Source organism: Vulpes vulpes, chromosome 3 (assembly GCF_048418805.1).
Source record: "Vulpes vulpes isolate BD-2025 chromosome 3, VulVul3, whole genome shotgun sequence".
In the NCBI taxonomy this organism is placed as follows: Eukaryota; Metazoa; Chordata; class Mammalia; order Carnivora; family Canidae; genus Vulpes; species Vulpes vulpes.
Genome location: NC_132782.1, coordinates 76,902,302 through 76,925,980, shown reverse-complemented (window position 1 = coordinate 76,925,980; position 23,679 = coordinate 76,902,302). Strand labels below are relative to the sequence as shown.

At 47.0% G+C, this 23,679-nt stretch overlaps 1 protein-coding gene across 1 annotated transcript in view; it reads left to right on the top strand.

Moving 5' to 3' along the window:
- The window catches only part of GALNT17 (polypeptide N-acetylgalactosaminyltransferase 17), a 431,130-nt gene that overhangs the window by 181,412 nt on the left and 226,039 nt on the right, over window positions 1-23,679 (top strand). The window contains exon 3 of the mRNA XM_026017521.2: window positions 12,747-12,913. Coding sequence (XP_025873306.2) covers window positions 12,747-12,913 — 167 coding nt within the window. The remainder of the gene's footprint in view (window positions 1-12,746; window positions 12,914-23,679) is intronic.

The following is a 23,679-nucleotide window of genomic DNA, read 5'->3' as shown; positions in this document are numbered from 1 at the left end:
ACTTTCTGGTCAACGTTGGGATTATTTGGCAAGTGCTAAAATCATTCCTAAATAAATCTTTTTTAAGATTTGTTTATTTATTTATTTATTTATTTGATAGACAGAAAGAGAGAGAGAGGCAGAGACACAGGAGGAGGGAGAAGCAGGCTCCATGCCGGGAGCCCGACATAGGACTCGATCCCGGAACTCCAGGATTGTGCCCTGGGCCAAAGGCGGGTGCTAAACTGCTGAGCCACTCAAGGATCCCTTTTTTTTTTTAAGATTTATTTATTTATTTATTTATTTATTTATTTATTATAGACATAGAGAGTAAATAAATCTTTTAAAAAGTAACATTTTAGTATATTCAACTTACGAAAGTAATACATGTTTGATAGCTTGCACTGGGACTACAGTTAAATATAAAGAATGAGCATGTTAAAAAGAGAATTCTACCAAATAAACTGGAAGATCTAATTGACTTTATTAGGCAATTCATGAATTAGGCAGCATCTCATCTAGCAAATAGCGGGGTTCTCCGGGGAGTTGTGCAAAGTATGTTTTTAATTTTTTGATTTTTAAAAAAGATTTTATTTATTTATTCACGAGAGACAGAGAGGCGGAGACACAGGCAGAAGGAGGAGCAGACTCCTTGCAGAATGCTGAATGGGGGACTCCATCCCAAGATCCCAGGATCATGCCCAGAGCCAAAGGCAGATGCTCTACCGCTGAGCACCCCAGGTGTCCCAGTAGGTTTTTATAGGAAGGAGGGTGGAGTGAGAAGTTATTAGCAAAAGAAAGGATTGTTTCAGGTAGGGTGACCTTCCCTGAAGGGGAAGGGCTGGGGTCTTACTAGGTGATTTACCCATTTTACTTTGGGTGATGGAGGAGGGTTCCTGTGACAATGACCTCATCAATGCCAACCAGAAAATTCCTGACTGACAAGTCAAAACAACATTCCTGGGGGAGGCGGAAGCTGCAGTGAGGTTGGATATGAAGCCCCAGTTTGGATATGAAGCCCCAGTTTGGAGACCTGGTTTAATTCAGCCATCTATTCTGAGGCTACAGTGTGGGGCTTTGGAGTCAGGTAGCTTTGGGTTTCCAGTCTGGCTCTGTGTACACTCGCTTGTCTTTGGGCTGGTGACTCTGAGCCTCAGGTTTCTCATCAGTGCAGTGGGTACACCCCTGGCTCACTGTGACAAGTGATGAGATAATGCAGACACTGTAAGGTTCTTAGCACAGCATGTGGCCCCAAAGGATGGACTCGCACAGGCCTGTGTGTTCTGCAGGGGGTGGGGGTCACCTTTTTACTACTAATCTTCCAGCCCCCTCCCCCCCCCCCCCCCCCCGGGGCCAGAGGGCTAGCTCTCGGCTTCTCAGGTGATGGCCAAGGGCAGGAGAACACCTCAAGGTTCATGTGTGAGCCCTTCACCTGGTCCTGATAGTCAAAGCAAATCATGTGGCTGCGCCCACATTCCATGTATAGGAACATCGACTTTGCCACCTTGGTGAGAAGAACCTCGAAGTCACGTGGCTGAGGGCCTGCATACACTGTGGGGTGAGGAGGAATGAATGCATTTTGCCACCAGGATTGACAAAATCTGCCCAATTGCTCCGGCCCGCCAGGGAGGGAGAAGGCGTTTTCAGACTGAGATGGCAGGGTCAGGTTGGCACTCGGCGGGGCCGGGGGGGCGGCGGCTGGCATGTGATGTGACTTTGACCGGGGGGGGCCTGCCCCCAGGGAAGACTTTTTGGGTGGAGGACAAGAGTACCAGGGACAGGGGTGGCCAGATGTGGGAATCAACAGAAGTGTTTTCAGGGTCAGCGTCCTGGGCCGGACGGGCCAGCTTGGCCAGAGCATCGAAAGGAAAAGTAGCCAGCTTAGTAAGATGTTTCTCAGTGCCATGCTGACGTTCTAGAAGATGACCTGCGGCTCCAGGTTGGAGCTCTGTGAGGGGCTGCGGGTGGAGGGGTGACGCTCTGGCTGAGAGCAGAGTGTTTCAGGTCCTTCTGTTTCTCTGAGGAATCCGATTGCCTGCAGTTTGGATCTGTGGGGCCTCGGAACCTGGCTATTTATCATTTCCACTTTGCATCATTCCCTGGTGTATCTGGGCCCTCCAGCAGCAATCAGGCGTCCCCCTTCGCGGGGCTCCCCTCTGGAAGGTTACGGGTTGGATCCCATGTGTGAAGAACTCCGCGTCTGCTGGGTCTTCAGTGCACCGAGGTTTTCTTAGCTCTGGCCTGAAACTGTCTGCATTCATTTACCCCTAATTGCTTTTAGAGATTCTGTTCCTGAGCCATTGCTTAATGAAACTCTAGGGTTTTTCTTTTCTTTTTCTGTTCTTGTCCATTGACTGTAACAGGATAAGCTTCCTCATAGCCAGATAGATCCATCTGCAGCTGAGAATCCGAAGGAGGCCCCTCCCTGGCTCCCCCTGCCTCCGGCCTCTTGTGTATGGTTCCTTCCTTCCCTTCTAGAAAAACCATGCTGCACAAAGCAGGGGACTGTGGTCAGGGTTGAGGGTTAAAGAAGAGGAATCAACCCTTTTCATTAAAAAGAAAAAAAGAAAAAACCAAACCAGGCACTGGGCGGCTCACTGGTTGAGCATCTGTCGTTGGCTCAGGTTGTGATCCTGGGGTCCTGGGATCAAGTTCCACATTGGGCTCCCCTCAGGGAGCCTGCTTCTCCCTCTGCCTGTGTCTCTGCCTCTCCCTGTGTCTCTCCTGAATAAATAAATAAAATCTTAAAAACAAACAAACAAACAACAAAGCCCTTCTGAAGACAGAGAGAGACACACAGGTAGGGGCTTGCCTGTGTCTTGACCTCTCACTACACCTTGAACCTGGCATCGCTGCCACCTAGCCAAGGATAGCTGAGTCTCATGGATTTTCTAGCTAAAGACAATGACCTTGTCTTTGCAAAAGCAGCTCTTTGTGACTCCGAAAGACTTCCCAGGAAGCCACGGAAGGAGAATGCACCTTTGCCATGGAGCCAGGACATAATCAGCTCAAAACTCAAAAATGACTTGGGGAATATTCCAAAATAAATGTTTGTAGGAAGTAGGCTGGCAGGGGAGGACTTGAGCTCTGTTGATGGGGCGGTGTTTGAGAACAGGGCGCGGGCCTGGCGCAGGTCCGTGCCCAGGACGGGGGGGCTGCAGACGGGCTGCAGATGCCCTCTGGCCCCCTCCTGCCAGGCTTCTGTGGGAAGCCCACGGGAGGCATGAATTCTCACCCCAGAAGAAACAAATCCTCCTACACCCCAACATCTTGCATTCAGTTTGGGGGGCTTTTCCTGAGGGCCCTCTGGACCCCAAGATAGGAACCTGTGCCAGGCATGGAGCCAGCGGCCTCCTGATGGGTGCAAGTTGCCCCAGTAAGGCTGATGGGCAGGCCACACGGAGCTCAGGTGCTGAAGTAGGCAGATTGTCCCACAGGCTGCTCTGTGCAGGAACTGAGCTAATGAGGTGTGATGCTCCTTCCTGGATGAAGTGCAGAGCTCAACTTCAGGAAATTAAACCACTCAGCAAAGTGTGCATTCTCCCTTTTAATGAGAGGTCCGGCACAGGGGCCTCGTACATCTGAGTGGCTCAGCCGCACATCTTGTTTTGCAAGGTCTGCTGTTGCTAAAAATGATACCGCTCTTTCCTTGGATTACAGGAGAGGCTTGATGAGGCAAGCAGAAAAAAAAAAAAAAAAAGAATATAGGCCTGGTTAATGGCTTAGGTTTTTGGAATTTGAGTTCTGATTAGTAAATCAAAGTAGACAGCAGGCAGTTGAGTTCAGGATGGGATCTTTTTTAAGTGTGGAGGTGCCATGTTATAATTTGGGAGGAGATAAGGGAGGCCTTTGATCATAAAAAGAGCAGAGAGAAGAAATAGGCAAGGTAGGAGGGTTTTCATTTGTTCGTACGGTAACCATTTATCTGCCAAGGACTGTGCTGGGCTTTGAGGAAACAAAATGAAGAACCCGCTCACCCCCCCACCCCCCCCAGTCATGGATGCCTTGAAATAGGAGAGAAGAGAGTTAAAGGTCTCAGGATGGCAGCTTGCATCCTGAAAGAGAAAACAACAGAGGACGGGACCTGGCATCCGGCTGGGGGATCATGGTGGGGGGACATGCTGGAGGGTTGGGGGCTGGATGGGGATGGGTGTGTGGGGCAGAAGGAAGGGCATTTTAGGTAGAGAAGAAAGAGTGTGAATTGAGAGAGGGCATTCCTGGTTCTGGGAAGTACAAATGGTTTTCAGTAGTTGGAGGAAGTAAGGGACAAGATGACGTTAGAGGGATGAGCTGGGGCTGAATTGGGTGCCAAGCCAAGGAGCTTGAATCTGACTCTGAAAGCAGTGGAGAGACAAGGAAGTAGAAGAGTGCCGGATCCTATTTGCATTTTATTTCATTTTTTTTTAAAGATTTTATTTATTCATGAGACACACAGAGGCAGAGATGCAGGCAGAGGGAGAAGCAGGCTCCCTGCCAGGAGCCCGATGTGGGACTTGATCCCAGGGACTCCGGGATCACACCCTGAGGCTCATCCCCTAAGCCACCCATGTGTCCCCCCATTTGCATTTTAGGAAGATCATCTTGGGGGTGCCTGGCTGGCTTGGTGGGTGGAACATGTGACTCTTGATCTCAGAGTTGTAAGTTCGAGTTCCACGTTGGGTGTTGAGATTACTTAAAAATATAGTATTGAGAAGGAAGGAAGGAAGGAAGGAAATAAGTCATGCTGGCATCAGTGCAATGGATAGAACAAGGTTGAGTTGCAGAGGGTCAGGCAGGACAAAGGGCACCAGTAGGTGACTTTTGGTGTCATTCTGGAGGGAAATGATGAGACGTGGAGCTAGGGTCCAAATGGGGGACGGGGGGAAGGGATGAGTGTCATAAAGAGATCCTAAAGATGGCAGAGTCTTCCAGATTTGATGACCGACTAGACGTGGTGAATGTGTCATGATTCTAGCTTGACCCCTAAAAGAGAGAGTAGGGTGCGCTGCAATGAAGACAGGAAGGCTCAGATGGAGCAGGTGTCGATTTTAGGCATGCTGAATTTGTGGGGCTTACGAGATGTCCAGGTGCAGATGTCCCACGGGAAGTTGATGCTTGAACCAAGGTCTAGGTGAGTCACACGGGTTTGGAAGTTGCCAGTGTGATGATTGGAGCCACAGATTTGGGTAGAGACTCTAGCCCAGTCAGAGTCTGTAAAGTGAGACCATTGGAGGGTGGAGAAAGAAGCTTAAGGAGTTTGGGGATTTGGAGGACTAGCAGAGAGGCCACCCAGAAACAGAGCGGGCGGCCAGGGCAGGTCGCATGGGAGAAAGAGCAGAGGCGGGGCTCAGGGGAACCCGGAGTGTGCAGCGTCCAAGAGTGAATCGTGTTTATATAAGCAGAGAGGCAACAGTGCTACATCCTGCAGAAACAATGCTCACCCGAGGCCAGAGTGGGAAGTTTCCCTGGTTTCTGGCCACGTGGATGTCATTGGAAGCCACCGGGAGCAGCTGTAGTGGCATAGGGTGACTTGAAGCCGAGTGAGAGTGGAGTGAGGCTTTTGTTCTGGAGGGGGCTTTTGTTCATTTAGATGGGAGAGGCCGGGAGTGTGTGACTTGCTCACTCAGTTTGGACGTGCGCACGCTCGCGGTGGAGGGCAGGACTCGGAAGCACCTCACATGGCCACCTGCAGAGGCCCCGCTCTGGAGCTTCACAGGGCCTCTGGGTCGAGAGTCGGCACGTTTGCTGGACGATGCTGCTGCTGATGCTATCGGCCGGTGACCATTTCTGGCAATCTCTGCTGGTGGCCTTGAGTTCTTCCGTGGGGTAGGAGGCACCCTTCCCTGTCACAGGGAGATTGGCCAGCGGGGAGTGGTAAAAGCAGAGAGTGGGGGTGGGGGGCCCTCTTCTGAGAGGGATCCGTGGATAGTGGAAACTTTGGCTTTTTCTTGTCATCGGTTGCAGTGTGAGACTTTCTCTGTCTCTTTATCTCTATCGTCTATAATTACGTCTATAGATAGATGTAAATAGATAGAGAGAGAGAGAGAGAGAGAGAGAGAGAGCTGAAGAGAACTTATTTCAAAGAATTGCATACGTAATTGTGGAGGCTGGCATATTCAAAATCTGCAGGGCTCGCCAGCAGCTTGGAGACCCAGGGAGGAACTGATGTTGCAGCTAGATTCCAAAGATAGTCTGCTGGTGGAATTCTCTCTTCCTTGGGGGGTCCTCGATCTTCTTTCTCTTAAAATATTCAACTGATTGGATGAGGCTCACCCAAAGTTTGGAGGGTAATCTGCTTTGACCCAAACCTTCTGATCTAAATATTAACCTCATCTAAAAAAAAAGTACTTTGGGGGCACCTGGGTGGCTAAGTCAGTTAAGCATCCGACTCTTGATTTCAGCTCAGGTCCTGGTCTCATGGCTTGCGAGATGGGGCCCTGCCTCAGGTTCCGTGCTCTGTGGGAGTCTACTTGGATATTCTCTCCCTCTGCCCCTTCCCCTGTTCATGCTCTCTCACTCTCTCAAATACATCAATCTTTAAAAAATAATAAATGGATAGATTAGCCTTTCTAAATAAAAAAAGAGTTGCTTTCTTAGGGAAAGCAAAAAATAATAATAATAAAATAAAATACAAAAGTACTTTCAGAAACATCTAGAATACTGTTTGACCAAAATACCAAGGCCTAGACAAGTTGACACAAAATGAAGCATCACTGTCAGTTAGACTTGCTTTTGGGATCTCACTTCATAATCTGGCCCCACATCCACATTGAGCCTGAGGGAGATGGGAGCGAGCAGTTTGTCTCCTTGTTGGAGAATAAGTGAAGTTGTTGCTGGTGTGCCATAGAAAGTGTGTGGAGAACTCTGAAGTTTTGTGCCAGTTGGCATGTGTAGTGTCAATGTTCATGGCCATCTCTGGGCTCAGGAATGTAGGCATTTTTGCAGTAGGGCTTCCTAGGAGGAGACCCATTTCTGTTCCTGGTTGATCATAACCCATGGCCTGGTAGAGCTTGAGTTGGCACACACCAGCCACATCTTCAGTTAAACATTTGCTTAATGCATGTGGACTCAGGGAATTTGGGCAGCGGCTGAGAGGTGGGCTGACGCACTTGCCTTTCCTTCCTGATCACCTCTCTCTGGCAACTGGACACCACTGTTTGGAAAATGAATCCCATTGCTAAGTGGCTGGGCCACACCAGTGCTTTCTTGGGAATTTTGCCTCTCAGTTTGCGACGGTCGGGTATACATGAAGTGTGTCTGCTTTGGATCAATGAGGGTGTGGCCAAGCCAAGGACACATGTGGCCATCCAGGTCGGGGGAACGGGTGTGCCAGTTCTCAAAGTGCAGGGGATGGTGGCACAGGGGTGCATCCCAGATTTGCTCTCAAACACAAAACACATTCAGAATTTGAAAAGGAGACACTCCTGGGCCTGGACCTTCCATTTGGAAGCAGATTTGATATCGTGTGGATGTGATGGTGGTAGACGGGCAGTCATAGAAGGAGTCCTCACCTCTCACATCGGCTCACAGCAGCAGAAGGAGTGGATGTGAAGATGTGTCTGCCCTAAGCCTGTCACATCCTCAAGAGTTTGCTTGTTGGAGCATGGCTGCTCTTGGGGTCATGGTGGTATTTTCTGACTCAAACCACCTATTCTGTTTGACTCCCCACTCTTCCTCCCTCTTGTTTCACTCCAGCTGCTGGCACATGCTGCAAAGAACCTTTATTATTTGACCTTTGTGACCTTATGCATGTTTTTGATGTGCTTTGAAAATGAAAATGAATCAGCCTGGTAGGAATTTGCAGAGCCTGATGTGAGTCTCTGATTCCAAGACCTGACTCTTTACTGCTCCATCTCTAAACAAGGTTAGATAGATTGCTTCTGGAAGGCCCTGGAAGAGAAAAAGAAGGGGATCCTAGTGCCCCTGTGTGCTCAGAAGTGCTCTTACTGTCCACCCTACCCTCTCTTCTTGACCATGTAAGTTTGACCCATTGATCCACCTTTCTAGTTCATGGCTCTCTTCCCTGTCCCCTTGATCCAGCTCAGTCCATCAGTCACATCTGGTGTAGGGACAGCCGTTTGGCACTTAACATTTACTGCAATGTGTTACAAGCTGCCTTGTTTTAAGTGTTGAATATGTTTTAGCTGCAAAACCCAGGAGTCTTGGGTACCGGCAGCAGAATTAGAGCCTGGGCAGTGCTTACTAATCTGTCCCCTCACTAGGGTGGGGTGACACTGCGCAGAGACTGAGGGGCATCACTGCACCCAGAGCCAGAGCTGATGGTGAGCAGCCAGGAATGCCCTGCAGATTGGCCACATGGTGACCGTCCTGGTGATCTGAGTGACTGGGAGAGTTTGGGTTGGCCCTGGAAGGGGAGTCCTCACCTCAGGGCTCCTACACCCTGCCTTGGTCAGACAGGGGCATCTGAGAGAGTCTAACATCAGATGATAAAGTTCACTTCCAGGCACCCTTGCTGCCTTTCAGGCTCGTTGTGTGACACAGAGCAAGTGACTGTGCACCTCCAGTTTCCTCATCTGTGAAGTGGGGATGATAATACTGCCTATTTCATAGGCAGGTTGCTGTGAAGATTCAATGAGACAGAAAAGTCTACTGAAGCTTCCAGAAGTTTCTGGCACATAGCCTGCACTATGTAAATGTTGGTTATCACCATCAACATCATCATCATCATCATCATCTCCATCATCTCTAAGTTCCCTGAGGCTTTCTGGACCACATTGCATCTAAGTTCTTTTACAACAGTGGGGATGTTTGGGCATCATCTTTTTGTTTCCAGCTTGACAGACTGGGTCACAGTGTGACTTGGTCCCTCTGATCTGTACTGCACGGGGGTCATGTGAGTCGTCTCCTTTTTAAAAGGGGTGCACAGGCAGGGGTCTGCCTGTGACAGGGCATGGCCAGCTGCTCTCTGGGCTTGGTTTTCTTCTCCTCTGGAGGCCTAGCCTGTGACCTTCTGTTGTGTCAACTGTGATCCTCTCTCGTGGGTTCTGAGGTGGCCTGTTCTCCCCAGATCTCCTCCCTTTACTCAGCGTCCAGGAAGGGAGGTAGCTGACACTCTTGTTAGGTGACGTCAGTGCCAAGGGCTCTGGGAGAGGGGGAGACAGTCATTACCCTTGGGGAGCTACCAAGTTCACAGAAGTATCCCAGGCCTGTGGATATATGGACAGGCAGACATAGGACAGATGTAAGGTGTCTGAGAGGTCTCGCTTGGTTGGTTACTTGTCTCTGCTTTCTCTCTCAGACTGCTTCCCCATCAGCCCTCTGCAGACAGGGCTGGGCCCGAAGTTCCCCGTAGCCCCTTGGGCCTTACACACGGACTGAAAATTATCCAGACTTTGCGACAGCCTTCCTGCCAGCCATCTCCATTCAGATGAGAGATTGTTCATTGCTCGCTGACCTGTGATTGAAAGGAAGTGTGTGATTTCCCAGACCCAGATCCAAGCCTGTGTTGCTAGAGGGAGCACACAACACCCAGCTATGGATTTTGCAGTATTTTGCAGTTTCTGTGGCATGCCATCCTCTGCTCATTCTTGGGTACCTTACAGGTATCTGCAGATCCAGAAGTTCTTCTTTATCCTCACAGCCTTCCAGGTTGCTCTTACCTGGATTTTGTGGCCCGGAAGGCGGTCGGGTGAGGGGGATGGGCAGGAAACATGTCTGATTTCATATGTTCCATTATGTAGAGAAGGGTCCAGAAGCCAAGCTGTGAGCTGATGCTCAAGTCCATTTGTCCAGCTGCCTGACAAGAAATATGGCCCCATCACTGGGCCACCCCAAGAGTACCATGCACATCACTGGGGCACTGGGCACAGAGCGGCTTCCACTCACTCAGTTCTGTGGGGACTTGGGAATGACCGGGAGGGCTTCTTTCATGTTAGCCTATGTACAAGGTGGGACACCCGGGTGTGTGTGGTTTGGTACCCTCTCTGAGGGGCATCAGGCCACAGCAGGAATTCAGGATCAACTGCTAGGGGGTAGGAGCCATGTCTGTTCCCTTTCTCTGGAGTTCTCTCTGTATTTCTGTGGCCTGTGAGCCTCTCTCTTTGCCTGCACCATCCACACTTAATCTTCCTTCCTGCACTCCTCTTCTGCCATTGGGCACTGGGTGTCTGATTGTGGATCTGTCAGCACCTACTCCCTACTGCTTCAAAACTGCAGTGCCCGAGGCAAGTGGGTGGCTCAGTGGTTAGGCATCTGCCTTCAGCTCAGAGCATGATCCTGGGGTCCTGGGATCAAGTCCCGCATCAGGCACCCCGCATGGAGCCTGCTTCTCCCTCTGCCTATGTCTCTGCCTCTCTCTGTGTCTCTCATGAATAAATAAAATCTTAAAAAAAAAAAACCCACAACACTGCATGCAGTGCCCATCTCTCCAGCATATTCTGCACATTTTCTACATAGCAGGCAATAAGCCAGCTAAGGTTATTATTATTATTTTTGAGGCGGAGTCCACCTCCCTAGACATTAAAGACCAAAGAAAGAATGCTGATTTTCACAATAATGACTGCATTCATCTTGTCTGCCCACTGTGAAACCCTGAGGGCATCGGGCACAGGAGAGATGAATTGTAAGCTGGGCAAGGATAGAGGCCTGGATAGGCCAGGCCTGGGAGGAGAATCCCAGGTGGGTCCTGCAGGAAGGGTCTGGGCTGAGTGAAAGCTCTGGAAGCCTGGCTCATGGTGATAGGGAGTACACAGAAGGGAACAGAGGAGCCGGAAGGGGACAGTGGGAGCGTGGGGCAGGCAGGCCGACTGGGTCTTTCCTTGAGTTGGTACGTTGCATTTTTACGGGGCTGTGAAATGATCCTTGTGGGGATCTTAGCCTGGCACCCACAGCTAGGTGTGGTGTGGATTATTTTGACACTTTTAGAGATGAAGAAATATGAACAGTGTGCTCAGGTGACATGTCCAGTGCGTGACAGAGTGATTCTCATTTTTGAAACCTCCTTCACGATTTACTGAATGGGGCAGGAGGAGGTCCCCCCTTCCTCCCTCGAGGCTCCCATGTTTCCCATTTCACGGTGGGGGTGGTGGGGGGGAGTTGCGTGCTCCAGTGGAGACGCTTGACTCACACCTGAGTCCTGATTGCATCATGACCCCATTGCCTGCGGGTGAAGGCAGTGCTGGTACGATGCAATCTGGTCTTTTGGCTTCTTAATTCCAAGCCAGAAGGTGTTAAAAACAAGGGGCCAAAGACACCAGCCCGAGGGAGGAGTGCTCGCAATAGGTGAGTGTGTACAGCGTGTGGTTCACGTGGGTGGGCTGGTGAGTCATAGCAGCTGCCGGCCTGCCAGGCTCGGGGCGGTTGAGGGGGCTCGGAGGGACCTTCTGGGGTGCCCTCCTCCCTCAGATCACCATGCAGCAAATGGGATGATTCCTGCCAACTGCCCAGAAGCCCGTCAATAACCATTCTAATCTTCCTGGCAGCCCCCAGAAGTGAATTTACAGCGACGTGGTAAAAATGAGGCTCCATGATCAATGGATCCCTGGACAGTCTCCTCCAGGAGACACAAATGTAGATTGTAACAAAACTTTATTTTCTTCCGAAAATTGCCTGCATGATTAATATGGCCTGACACAGCCCAAGCTGTTCCGCATAAAAAACAGCCTTTTTTCTGGCTCCTTCCACAGTGCTGTTCCCCTCTCACTGCATTCCTTCACCTGGTTTCCTTTGTTTCCTGCTCTAACATGTGTGCTATGTATTGTTCAGTCTCACGCAAGGAGGAGGAGAACGTATGGAGATGCCCGAGCTTGCCCTTCCATTCTGCAGTTTCCGCTCGGTATTCCCAACGTGGCTCAGCCTGAGCACAGGACCAAATTCTCCAGTCCCCCTGGGACTGTGCTCCTGTGATTGAGCCTGCAGAGCGTGTCCCCTGGGCATTAAACCACCTCTCGTGTCGCTGGGAGCTCTAGGGAGGCCAGAGCTCTACACCCTCGTGTCCAGCCTGTGTGAAGAGGACTCTCTTCTCTTTCACCCTATTTTCAGAGATGGGAGAGTTGCCATGAAGGAGGACCCCATAGGCAGGGGGTTCCATCTGCCTGCAAGGTCGGGCTGTGTCAGGCAACACGGTCCTATGCAGGCAGAAGGCCTGCTCCCTTGATTAGGATTATTGGCATGTGCATATCAGGGCAGGATCTCCAGTACATGTCTTAGTTTGGGTTCCCCCAGAAGCAGACCATGGGACAGATTTGAGTGCACTGGTTGATTTGGGAGGTGGAGAGAACACCACTAGGAGCATGGGGAAGTAAGACCTGGAAGGGAAGGCACCCCTAAATGATGCAGTGTGCAGATTGCCCCTGTGCGTGATGGAGCTTCATCCCACTGGGTGGGGGGGAAGTCTCTGGAAGTCAGTGTAAACCACCCTCTGAGTCCACCTGCTCCAGGGGTGAGCCAGCTGGGTATTTATGCATCAGCTCCTGGCAGATGGGGGCAGGGAGATTGCTTAGGTGGCAGCGAGGTAGGCTCCAGGCCAGGAAATGCAGGCGCCCAATGGGGAGTCAGGCAGGCGGGCCCTGAGGTGGGATCGGGTGGCGTGTACGGGCACATAGGCAGCCCATGATATGGTAAATGTACCTGGGAGATGCTTCTGGTTCCTTTGGAGTGGTAAGTTTGGGAGAATTGGGACCGGATCCCTTAAGGTTTTAGCCCAGAGGGACCAAGAGGGACCCAGGGATTCACACCTTGTGAGGGCGTGTGCCATGTCCATGTGTCCATCCACAGTGCCCCTGCCTTCCTCCTTCCTCTGACTCCACTCCCGCCGCCTCTGCCCGCAGGTGCAAGGAGCTGAAGTACGCCAAGGAGCTGCCCCAGATCTCCATCATATTTATCTTCGTGAACGAGGCCCTGTCGGTGATCTTGCGGTCCGTGCACAGTGCTGTCAATCACACACCGACACACCTGCTGAAGGAAATCATCCTGGTGGACGACAACAGTGACGAAGGTAAGGGGCGGCCAAGCTGTCTGGGGGAGGGACATGCCCATGCACGGTGTCAGCAGCCGGGAAGTGCCACGTGCATTGTAACGCGAGCCTGCGTTGTTGCATCCTGTCCCCTGCGCAATGGGAGCAGGAGATGTTTTGAGGAAGACATGTGGGCCAACGCTGGTCCATTAGGCTGCACGTCCTCGTGGCTCTTAAGGATAAATGACCAGCCTCATGTCTAAACTCATTTCTTCCCTACATGTTACCTAAACATGTTGACACTGAAGTTGACACTGAAGGGCTGAATTTGCCCACATTCCCCGCCCCCCAACCCCACTGCCAGGAGGTAAAATAAACAGTGAAAGCGTCCTGCAATGGGAGCCATTCAGCTGGCATCCGAAGGCCCCTCTGGGCCGCTGCACCCAAAATGATCGTTGGTTTCAGAAATGAGCGGTGTGCACAGGCACCTCGGAGTTCAGCCCTGTAGGCAATGATGGCTCAATTTAAAAAATCAAAAACAAGCCCGTGTTGGGTGGCAATAACAGAAATGCTCTGAGGTTCTCAGAGACAAGTAGGGGAAGGCTGGTGTCAAGGCGAGAGGTGGAGGGGGTGGTGGGGAGACTGGTCTTCTAATTGTGCCTTTGTGTTGGCTCTTAGCCTCCAAAATGCACTATGCTCATGGCAGGGAGAAGCCCCCACAAGCTGAGGACATAAAGGAAAGCCAGCCAGTGTGCCTGCTCAGGCCAAGGGGGCTTATCTGTTGGATAAGGATTAGGGACAGGCTAAACCCCTTGCTCTCAGCGTGCTGAGGAGAGAAGGATTACCCCGGGTGCACTCCCGGGGAGGAACAACGCTGTGTGAAGGCTGATTACCTTCAGGAGCTCTGGTCAGAGCCCGTCACCTGTCCTCGGCCCAGGTCCAGAGGTCCCACTGCCCCTTCCGAGCTGGCTGGCTGTCACACCAAGGGCTCCAGGGGACCTGGGCTGGGCAGTCTGCCAGTCAGGGTGCTGCCTTCTTGGGGGCCTCCAGATGTTGAGGTTTGATGGGTCATTTGCTGTATTTCTCACATCCTTAGTTTTCTTTTTTTACCTGTGGCCGTTTCATTATCTGTAGATAATGTAGTCTCTTGTGAGATACTGATAGTCTTCTTGTGTGAATGTGGCTCATTCAGCTCTTTGAAGCCGTGATGTTGTCTCCCTGATGTGGTTCCCAGAGCCCTCCCTGCAGCCTCCCTGTGTGCCCACTGTGGATCTCTTGCTGCAGCACAGGAACCCCCAATTCTGTGCCCTTCATTTGCTGGTCTAAGTCCACCCACTTGTTCCCCAGGTGTCCCGGATGTGTGCCCTCCTCAGAGGATCCTTTGCCACTTTCCCAAGGCCCTTGCTCTGTGCTGCCATTCCCCTGTGGAAGCACGTAGCAGGTGGTGTCCCCGTGTCTTGCACAGCTGGCCTCCCAGTGCTGGATGGGACTTGGTTTCGATGAGCCTTGTCCAGCCTGGGGTGAGTGATGAATAAAAACAGGGCTGGCAAAGAAAGGGTCAGTGGGGGCTGTGGCTAGAGGCAGTGCAGAGAAGAGCAGCAAATCCAGAAAAGAAAGTGAGTGGTCTCTTCTGGGCTGTATTGGGATGAGGACTCACTACCAGTGGGGCTCCCTCCCCTGAGGAAATATTGGCAGGGCCCAGCCAGGAAGGAAGACCTGGAAGTACAAGCCAGTCTCAACCAGAACCCAAGCCATGGTCCCTGGGAGATGTCTTATTTTGGGTTCCCCTGGAAGCAGACCCTGAGACAAAAGATTTGAGTGTGTTGGTTGATGTGTGATGGGGAGAGGAACGCCTTTGGGGACATGGGGAAGTAGGACCAGGAAGGGAAGGCATCCTCCCTGGAGGAAATTCCTTTTCGGGAGGTCTGGAGTATGGCGGAGAATTTGCATTTCTCCCAAATTCTGAGGTGGGGCTGATGCTGGTGGTGCAGGGACCTCACGCTGAGAACCACTGAGTTAAGTGCCATTTCAGTGGTTCACATCTCAGCTCTCAATGAAGCTGGTTAGTGGGTGAGAAACAGGGTGGGACAGGTATTCAGTCCAGTCTGACCATAAGGCTAATTCCCATTCACCCTCTTCTGTCCCTGCTCCCCCTGCCCCCCAAATACCCAGTGGACTATATTAACTCTGGTTCCCTCTTTTTTTTCCTTGGCTCTAGCCTCTCTGTGTTCTCCAGGCCAGAAGTGCCTTCTCTTTAATTGGAACAGGAACTTCAGATTTTTTTCTTTGTTGAGATTTTCTTTGTGACTAGTATTATCGAGTTTTGTAAATGTTCTATATACACTTGAAAAGACCCCCACACACTGTAATCATGGAACTGAATTCCTGCCAGACATCAATTTTGTGTATTTAGGTAGAGTCTGAATTTATTAAGTCTTTTTGATGATAGTGTTTTAAAATCTCCTCCTACAATGACTAGTCCTTCCCATCTTCCTAATAATGTTTGATTTCTGTATCTTGTTGTCAGTTTCTTTGGTAACTGTAGATCTGGATCTTCGTGGCTTCATTATTAGTGGTGGTTGTCACCATTATGTAATGCTCTCTTTATCTTAAAAGCATACTTTTTTTTCTTGCCTTGAATTTTGTTCATCTAACATTAATATTATCCCGTCTTACCTTCTGTTTGTGTGTTAAGATTAAACCATTTTTCCCCCCAGCCCTTACCACATTTTCTGATCTTCAAAGTAATGCATGCCCTTTGCAGGAACATTTGAATGTATCAAAAGGTACTTGTAATTGAAAAATACAAATACTATACAGACTACCTAGAGACAAGTGCTCATTCCCCCACACTCCCCTTTTTTAAATGCATGTGTACATAGTTAAAATCCTATGGTAAAAACAAGTTAATGTTCTTCCTGTCTCCTCCCTGGACTGTGAAACATAATATTCATCCTTTTATTAAAAAAGATCTGGGGCACCTGGGTGGCTCAGTCAGTTGAGCATCTGACTCTTGGTTTTGGCTCAGGTCACAATCTCATGGGTTGTGGGATCAAGCCCCTTGTCTGGCTCTGTGCTCAATGAGGAGTCTGCTTGAGATTCTGTCCCTAGCCCCTCTCCCCCACACTCTGTCTCTTTCTCTCTCTAAAATAAACAAATCTAAATAAATAAATAAAATCTGTAAACATCATTTTCATGAGGGTAGAGAGGCCCGTTCTCAGGCTGGTCAAGACTGGCTCAGGTGGGAACTATGATCTCTCATCTCTATGCTATCATATACATTAAAGAAAAATAATACTTTTTTAGAAAAAGAAAAAGGGCGCCTGGGTGGCTCAGTTGGTTAAGGGTCTGCCTTCAGCTTGGGTCATGATCCTAAGGTCCTGGGACCCAGCCTCACATTGGGCTCCCTGCTCAGTAGGGCAGTCTGCTTCTCCCTCTCCCTTTGCTCCTGCCCTTGCTTGTGCTCTCTCTTTCACTTACTCTCTGATAAATAAATTCAAAAAAACCTTAGAGAGAAAAAAGAGAAAGGAAAGGAAAACGAAAAGGAAGGAAGGAAGAGAGAGAGAGAAAAGGAAAGAAAAGAAAAGAAAGAAAGAAAGAAAGAAAGAAAGAAAGAAAGAAAAGAAAGAAAAGAAAAGAAAAAAGAAAAGAAAAGAAAAGAAAAGATCCTAGCTCAGGGAATGTGTGAATAAATATGATAAATAAGGAAAAGACACTGACTTGCTTGTGTACACAGATCCCGAGACATCTGGATTTTGTTTTTTAAAGTGATTTCTTTCATTTGGGTTGAATGTTGACATTGGCCCAATTTAAGCTAAAGTAAGATACAATTCTTGGTGCTCGTGTACATTAAACTGAGGTCACTTGGGTGAAATTGGCTAATGATCACTGCTCACTCAATCCAGTGGGCACTTTCCTGTTCTGAGCCAGCCACAGCTGGCATAGTTGGTGGCTTCCTTCCTGGCACTTCTCTCCTCCTGAGGCCCCAGCACCACTGTCTCCTCCGCCTCTGACTCCTGCTTGATCACTCATGCTTCTGACCATCAGGACACAACGGGCACTTCCCCCCGTGTGCGCGCTCTCAACGACATCCAAATCCATCTTTCCTACGCAGGGCAACCTGGCCTGTCCTCTGAGCCCCAGACCTGTGTCCTCTGCCTCCTTGCTGGCTCAGGGTCCCTCTGAACTATAAGCTCGGTCTGTCCAGTGACCAGCTTCCCCTCTTGGCCTTGGAAACCTGCTTCTTGTTCTTATCTCCTATGTCAGCGAAGGGCTTTGCCTCTTCTCAGTTTTCTCATCACCGAAGACTGGAAGGCTTTTCATTCTCTCTGTGCCATTTCTCAGCATTGAACATGATCCTGCCTGGCCATGTCCTAACCCACTTCTTTGCTTAGGTGCTCAGCATTCTTTGCCTTGATCTTTATTTGAGATGCTGAGGGGGAAGGAATTCAGGTGCATGGAATTATATAGATCATGATTCTTGACTCACTGAGTCATGGCCATCCTTTATCATTTTCCCTTACTTTTAATTGAGATTATAATTTGCATACCATAGAATGCATTGTTATAAAGAGTATATAGTTCAGTGACTTTCATTACATCCACGGTATTTTGTACCTTCAAGCACTCCCTCATTCCAGAATATTTTCACCTCCCCAAAGAGATTCTGAACCTGTTAACCATCTCTCCCAGTTCCTCGGGCAACCACCAAGATACTTTCCATCTCTATGAAATTTGCCTTTTCTGGACATTTGAGATCAATGAATCTACAGTATGTGGCCTTTTGTGTCTGGCTTCTTTCGCTTAACATAATGTTTTCCAGGTTTATCCATGTGGTTGTAGCATAGGTCATTACTTCATTCCTTTTTTTGTTTTGTTTTGTTTTGTTTTGTTTTAAAAGATTTTATTTATTTATTCATGAGAGACAGGGCGGGGGGCAGGGACACAGGCAGAGGGAGAAGCAGGCTCCATGCAGGGAGCCCAATGCGGGACTTGATCTTGGGGCTCCAGGATCACGCCCTGGGCTGAAGGCGGGTGCTCAACCATTGAGTCACCCAAGGACTCCCTACTTCATTCCTTTTTGTGTTTCAATAATAGTCTGTTATGTGGATCTAACAAATTTTATTTATCCATTCATCAGTTGAGGGATGTTTGGGTTGTTCTTGCTTTTCCGTTATTAGGAATAATACTGCTTCATAGCAGTGTTATACATTATAATGTTCATGTATAAGTTGTTGTGTGGGCATGTTTTCAGTTCTCTTGGGTGTATACCTAGGAGTAAAATTGCCAGGTCATGTGAAAAATCCATGGTTCATTTTTTGAGAAAGCATCAGACTGTTTTCCCCACTTTTTCACAGTGGCTGCACCATTTTGCATTCCCACCAGCAACGTATGAAAGTCCCAGTTTCCCCACATGCTCAACAACATTTGTTATTTTCCTTTTTAAAAAATAATTATGGCCACCCTTGTGCATGTGAGGTGATAGCTTGTAGTTTTATTTGCATTTCCCTGATGACTTATTATTTTGAGCAACTTTTCATGTGCTTATTTGCCATTAGTCTATCTTATTTGGAGAAATGTCTATTCAAATCTTTTGCCTATTTTTAAAGTGAGTTATTTGTTTTTTTTAGCGTTAAGTTGTAATTGCTTATGTCTCCTGGGTACACACTCTTAGTGAATATATTCAGTAAGTATTTTTTGAAAATGTCTTTGCATATGTTGTCTTCCATTCAGTGGGTTGTCTTTTCTCTTTCTTGATAGTGTCCTTTGATGCACAAATATTTTTAATCTTCATGAAGTCTGGTTTGTTTATTTTTCCTCTTGATTATTTTAACTTTTGGTATCATATCTAAGAAACCATTGTCTAATCCAGGGTCACAAATATTTACATCTGTATTCTCTTCTAAGTGTCCTATAGTTTTGGCTCTTACATGTAGCTCTATATCCATTGTGAATGGTTTGTATATGGTTTGAGGTAGGGATCTGAATTCATTTTTTTCCCCCATGAGGATATTCAGTTGTCCCAGTACCATTTGTTGAAGGGACTGTTCTTTCCCCCATTGAATGATCATGGCATCCTTGTCAAAAATAAACTGCCTTGAAAATGTGAGGGTTTATTTTTGGACTTTAAATCCCATGTCATTCATCTATGTGTCTATCCTTGGGCTAGTACCACCCTATCTTGGTAACTCTTCTGTTATAGTGAATATTAAAACCAGGAGATAAGTCTTCCAAACTTATTCTTCTTTTACAAGATTGTTTTGTCCATTCTGGGAGCTGTGTGTTGATGTTTGAATTTTAGGTCCAGTGTATCAATTTCTGCAAAAAGGCAGTTGGAATTTTGTTGAGTTTTGCATTGAAGCCATAGGTCAATTTGAGGTTTATTATCATCTTAGCAATACTAACCCTGCCAATCCATGATATGGAATCTTTCTGTTTTAGATCTTCTTTAATCTCTTTCAGCAATGTTGTGTAGTTTTCAATGTACAAGGCTTGCCTTCTTTGGTTAAATTTATTCCTAGATATTTTATTATTTTTGATGCTGTTGTAAGTGGAATTGTTTTCTTAATTTAATTTTTGGACTACTCATTGCTTATATATGGAAATGCAGCTGGGTTTTTTTTTGTATTGATCTGGTGTTCTTCTGTCTTGCTAAATTCATTTATTAGCTCTGATTGTGTGTGTGTGTTCTTTAAAGCTTTCTATCTAGAATAGCATGTCATTTTCAAATAGGATAATTTTATTCTTACTTTCCAATCTGGATGCCTTTTGTTTATTTTTCTTGCTCAGTTTTCCTGGTTCCTTTATTTCTAGAAATGTACTTTTTACCAAATGCCTGATATCCTATCACGTCTGGAACAAGAGCGTTGACCCATGTGCTAATCCTAATTGTTTACAAAAGGCTCTTTGGGAGATGACAGCTAAGTCCTGAGTGAGCTCGGGGAAGTACAGGGCTTACCCCAGTGGGGATAATCTGGCAGGCTACTGTGTGGACCAGTGCTGGATATAAGGCAAAAATCTAGAAAGAGGAATGTCTGCTCTTTGTTTCCTGCCTGTGACCTCATCAAGGTACACGGCCTACTCTTAGGAGGAGATCCAAGCAGACCACATCTCAGGGATGAAATGAATGGCCTCAGCAGATCCAGGCAACAGGCGTGGAGAGAGAGAGCACAAACTTTGTCAGCTTGTGGCCAGGATATCCAGTTATAGGGAAGAATGGGGATGATCTATCCTTATTTAGACATCATTTCACTCATCAGATCAGCAAAGATGACAAAGATTAGTAAGAGTCAGTGTCTGAGGATACAGAGAAAAAGACACATATACTTCTCATGGGACAAAACCACATATCTGGAAAACAATTTATCAACTCATATTAAAAGTTCTTGTGTCATTCAGACAATCTATTCTCAGTTTAAAAATAGGGTATGTTTACAGGAGAGAGCATAATGGCAGGTCTATGGGTCTGCCTCAAGTTGACGGTGGACAGTTGGCCGTGGTGGCTGTACATCACTGTCACCAGGGGTCCCTCCTTGTCTTCCTCCTGGGGACCTCCTTTGACCCCTCTCCTATGCTAGACTCTATGCTTTTCTTGGTTTCCGTGCTTATTTTGGTGAAACACAACAGCTAGCAGCTTCATTAAGAAGGACTGCAAGGAAGATAAACTCTTTTGAGATCATCCATGTCTGAAGAAAGCTTTATCCTAATTTTCTATGTGATTGATGGCCTGGTTGAGATAGATATCACCTTCTTTCAGAATTTGGATGCTTTTGCTTCATTATCTTCTTTCAGTGTTTTTTAAAAGAACCAAATGCATTCTGAGTTCTGATCCTTTCTGTGTTTTCTCTTTTCCAGAAGCCAGTGGAATCTTCATTTTGTCCCCTGACTTTTGAAATTCACAATGATGAGCCTTGGTGTGGGTCAGTTTTTGTCCATTGGGCTTTAATTTAAATAATTTAAATTTAATTTAATTTAAGCTACATTTAGTGGCTTCAATCTGGAATCGAATGTCTATTAGTTTTCAGAAGATTTCTTGGAATATTTCATCGATAATCCCTCCCCATTTTTCTCAGTTCTCTATTTCAGCGTCTCCTATTATTCTGCTATTTTCCCCCATTTTTCCATTATTAAGCCTCTTGGGTGGAACCTTTAATTTTCTTATCTTTTCTCTGCCGCCTTAGCTTTCCTTATATTTTTGCCTTGCTTTGTTTGCTCTCTTCAATTTTATCTTCCTTCTCTTCTATTCAGTTTTTTTTTATCTCTGCTATCATGATTTAACTTCCAAGTGCTCATTTTTATTCTCTGAGAGTTCCTTTTTATAGCATATTGTTCTTATTTAATAGAAGCAATACGTTTTCTTATCCCCTGGAGGATATTAATAATATTTTGTCTTGTGCTTTGTTTTTCGTTTTTTCTCCCCGCACGGTTGCTTTTTTTTGCTCTTTACTGTTTGGGTTCTGTCTCCCACATCAGAGGTCTCCCCCCGAGGTCCAGTGAACCTGTTGTCTGCTCATGATCACTGCTGGCTTTGACAGCAGAGGGGTCAGAGGGCGGGGGCATGGGGCAGGGATGGGGAGTCTAGTGATTGGTTCCCTTGCAAATGGCCTGGTGCTCTTGCCTTCACTGCCTCTAGAGGATTCTCTGGTGTAAATTGAGTTGAATCTCATTGTTTCCCACGGTGAGCTTGGGGTCAGTTGCCACACAACTGTCTGTGTGCTTTCTACCAATCACAGCTTCTTCAATATTGTGCTCTGTGTCTCCTCTCGTGTTTTCTTAGAAGGGTATGTGTGGGTCTATCCTATTTTGTTCTTAAAAATCCCTCTACTCTGGTTTTCAGTGACTGTGAGTAGAGAAGCAGTTCAGATTCATGAGTTAAATTCATCTTCTTATCCCCAAAATTCCATATTAATTTTTAAGAACTTTTAATATGAATTGATAAATTGCTCTCCAGATATGTGGTTCAGTTCCATGAGAAGGATTTAAGAATGTCTTTTCTCTGTATCCTACGGACTCTATCCTTTTCATCTTTACTGTTCTGATGAGTGAGAAGTGGCATACTTTTTTAAAATATACTTTTAGGGGATTTACCCCAAAGATACTGATGCAGTGAAACGCCAGAACACCAGCACCCAAATGTTTCTAGCAGCAATGTCCACAATAGCCAAACTGTGGAAGGAGCCTCAATGTCCACTGAAAGATGAATGGATAAAGAAGATGTGGTCTAGGTATACAATGGAATATTCCTCAGCCATTAGAGACGACAAATACCCACCATTTGCTTCCAGGTGGTTGGAACTGGAGGGTATTATGCTGAGTGAAGTAAGTCAATCGGAGAAGGACAAACATTATATGGTCTCATTCATTTGGGGAATATAAAAAATAGTAAAAGGGAATAAAAGGGAAAGGAGAGAAAATGAGTGAAAATATCAGTGAGGGTGACTGAACATGAGAGACTCCTAACTCTGAGAAACGAACAAGGGGTAGTGGAAAGGGAGGTGGGTGGGGGGGTTGGGGTGACTGGGTGAAGGGCACTGAGGGGGGGCACTTGATAGGATGAGCACTGGGTGATACGCTATATGTTGGCAAATTGAACTGTAATATAAAAAATAAAACAATTTCTAAAAATGAAAAAAAAATAAAATAAAAAATATTTTTAAAATATTTTATTTACTTATTTATGAGAGCCATAGAGAGAGAGGCAGAGACACAGGCAGAGGGAGAAGCAGGCTCCCTGCAGGGATCCCAATGTGGAACTCGATCCTGGGCCTGGAACAGGACCCTGGGATCACACCCTGAGCCCAAGGCAGATGCTCAACCCCTGAGCCACCCAGGCGTCTCATGACATACTTTTAAATCTACATTTTTTTTTAATCCTAATGATGATGGGAGCTTTTACATGTTTTTTTTTTTTATAATAAATTTATTTTTTATTGGTGTTCAGTTTGCCAACATACAGAATAACACCCAGTGCTCATCCCATCAAGTGCCCCCCTTAGTTCCCGTCGCCCATTCACACCCACCCCCGCCCTCCTCCCCTTCCACCACCCCTAGTTCGTTTCCCAGAGTTAGGAGTCTTCATGTTCTGTCTCCCCTTCTGATATTTCCTACCCATTTCTTCTCCCTTCCCCTCTATTCCCTTTCACTATTATTTATATTCCCCAAATGAATGAGACCATATAATGTTTGTCCTCCTCCAATTGACTTATTTCACTATATATTTAACTGTCTTTATTTTTGTAGAGATTTGCCAAGTTGTTGAACCCCTCCCTATTCTGTTTTTTCCTGGAGTGTTTATCTTCGCCTTATTGATTTGTAAGAACTTTGTATATATTAAATAAACTCCTTTCACATTCATCTTAGAGGTATTTCTGTCAACTTGTGCTTTTGATTTTAATTTGTTTACTGTATTTTTGGCAAGCGTAAATTTTACATTTTTGTATCGGCAAATCCATTAGGTTTTTCTTTGATTGATGTCCCAAGAAAGTTAGTCATCGTCCCCAGATGGCACAAATATTCACAGTTTCTTACAGGTAAATCATGTTTTCCCCCCAAACTAAATTCCAAATGGGTTAAACATTTTTGTGTTCAGGTGTAAGAGTTTCATTATAAAGATCCCTGTCTCAGTGTGCTCACCTCAGTTTCTTCAATAATCTATCTTTATTTAACCACTGATTTGAAATTTCCTATTTTCGTATGCGAAAATACTTTAGATTTGAAAACATGGAGACTGAATCACATGAGGACTGATTGATTTTTGGAGGAAGGTGAAGAAGAGTAAGGAGTCATAGAAGGGTCCTGGCTCCAGTGAC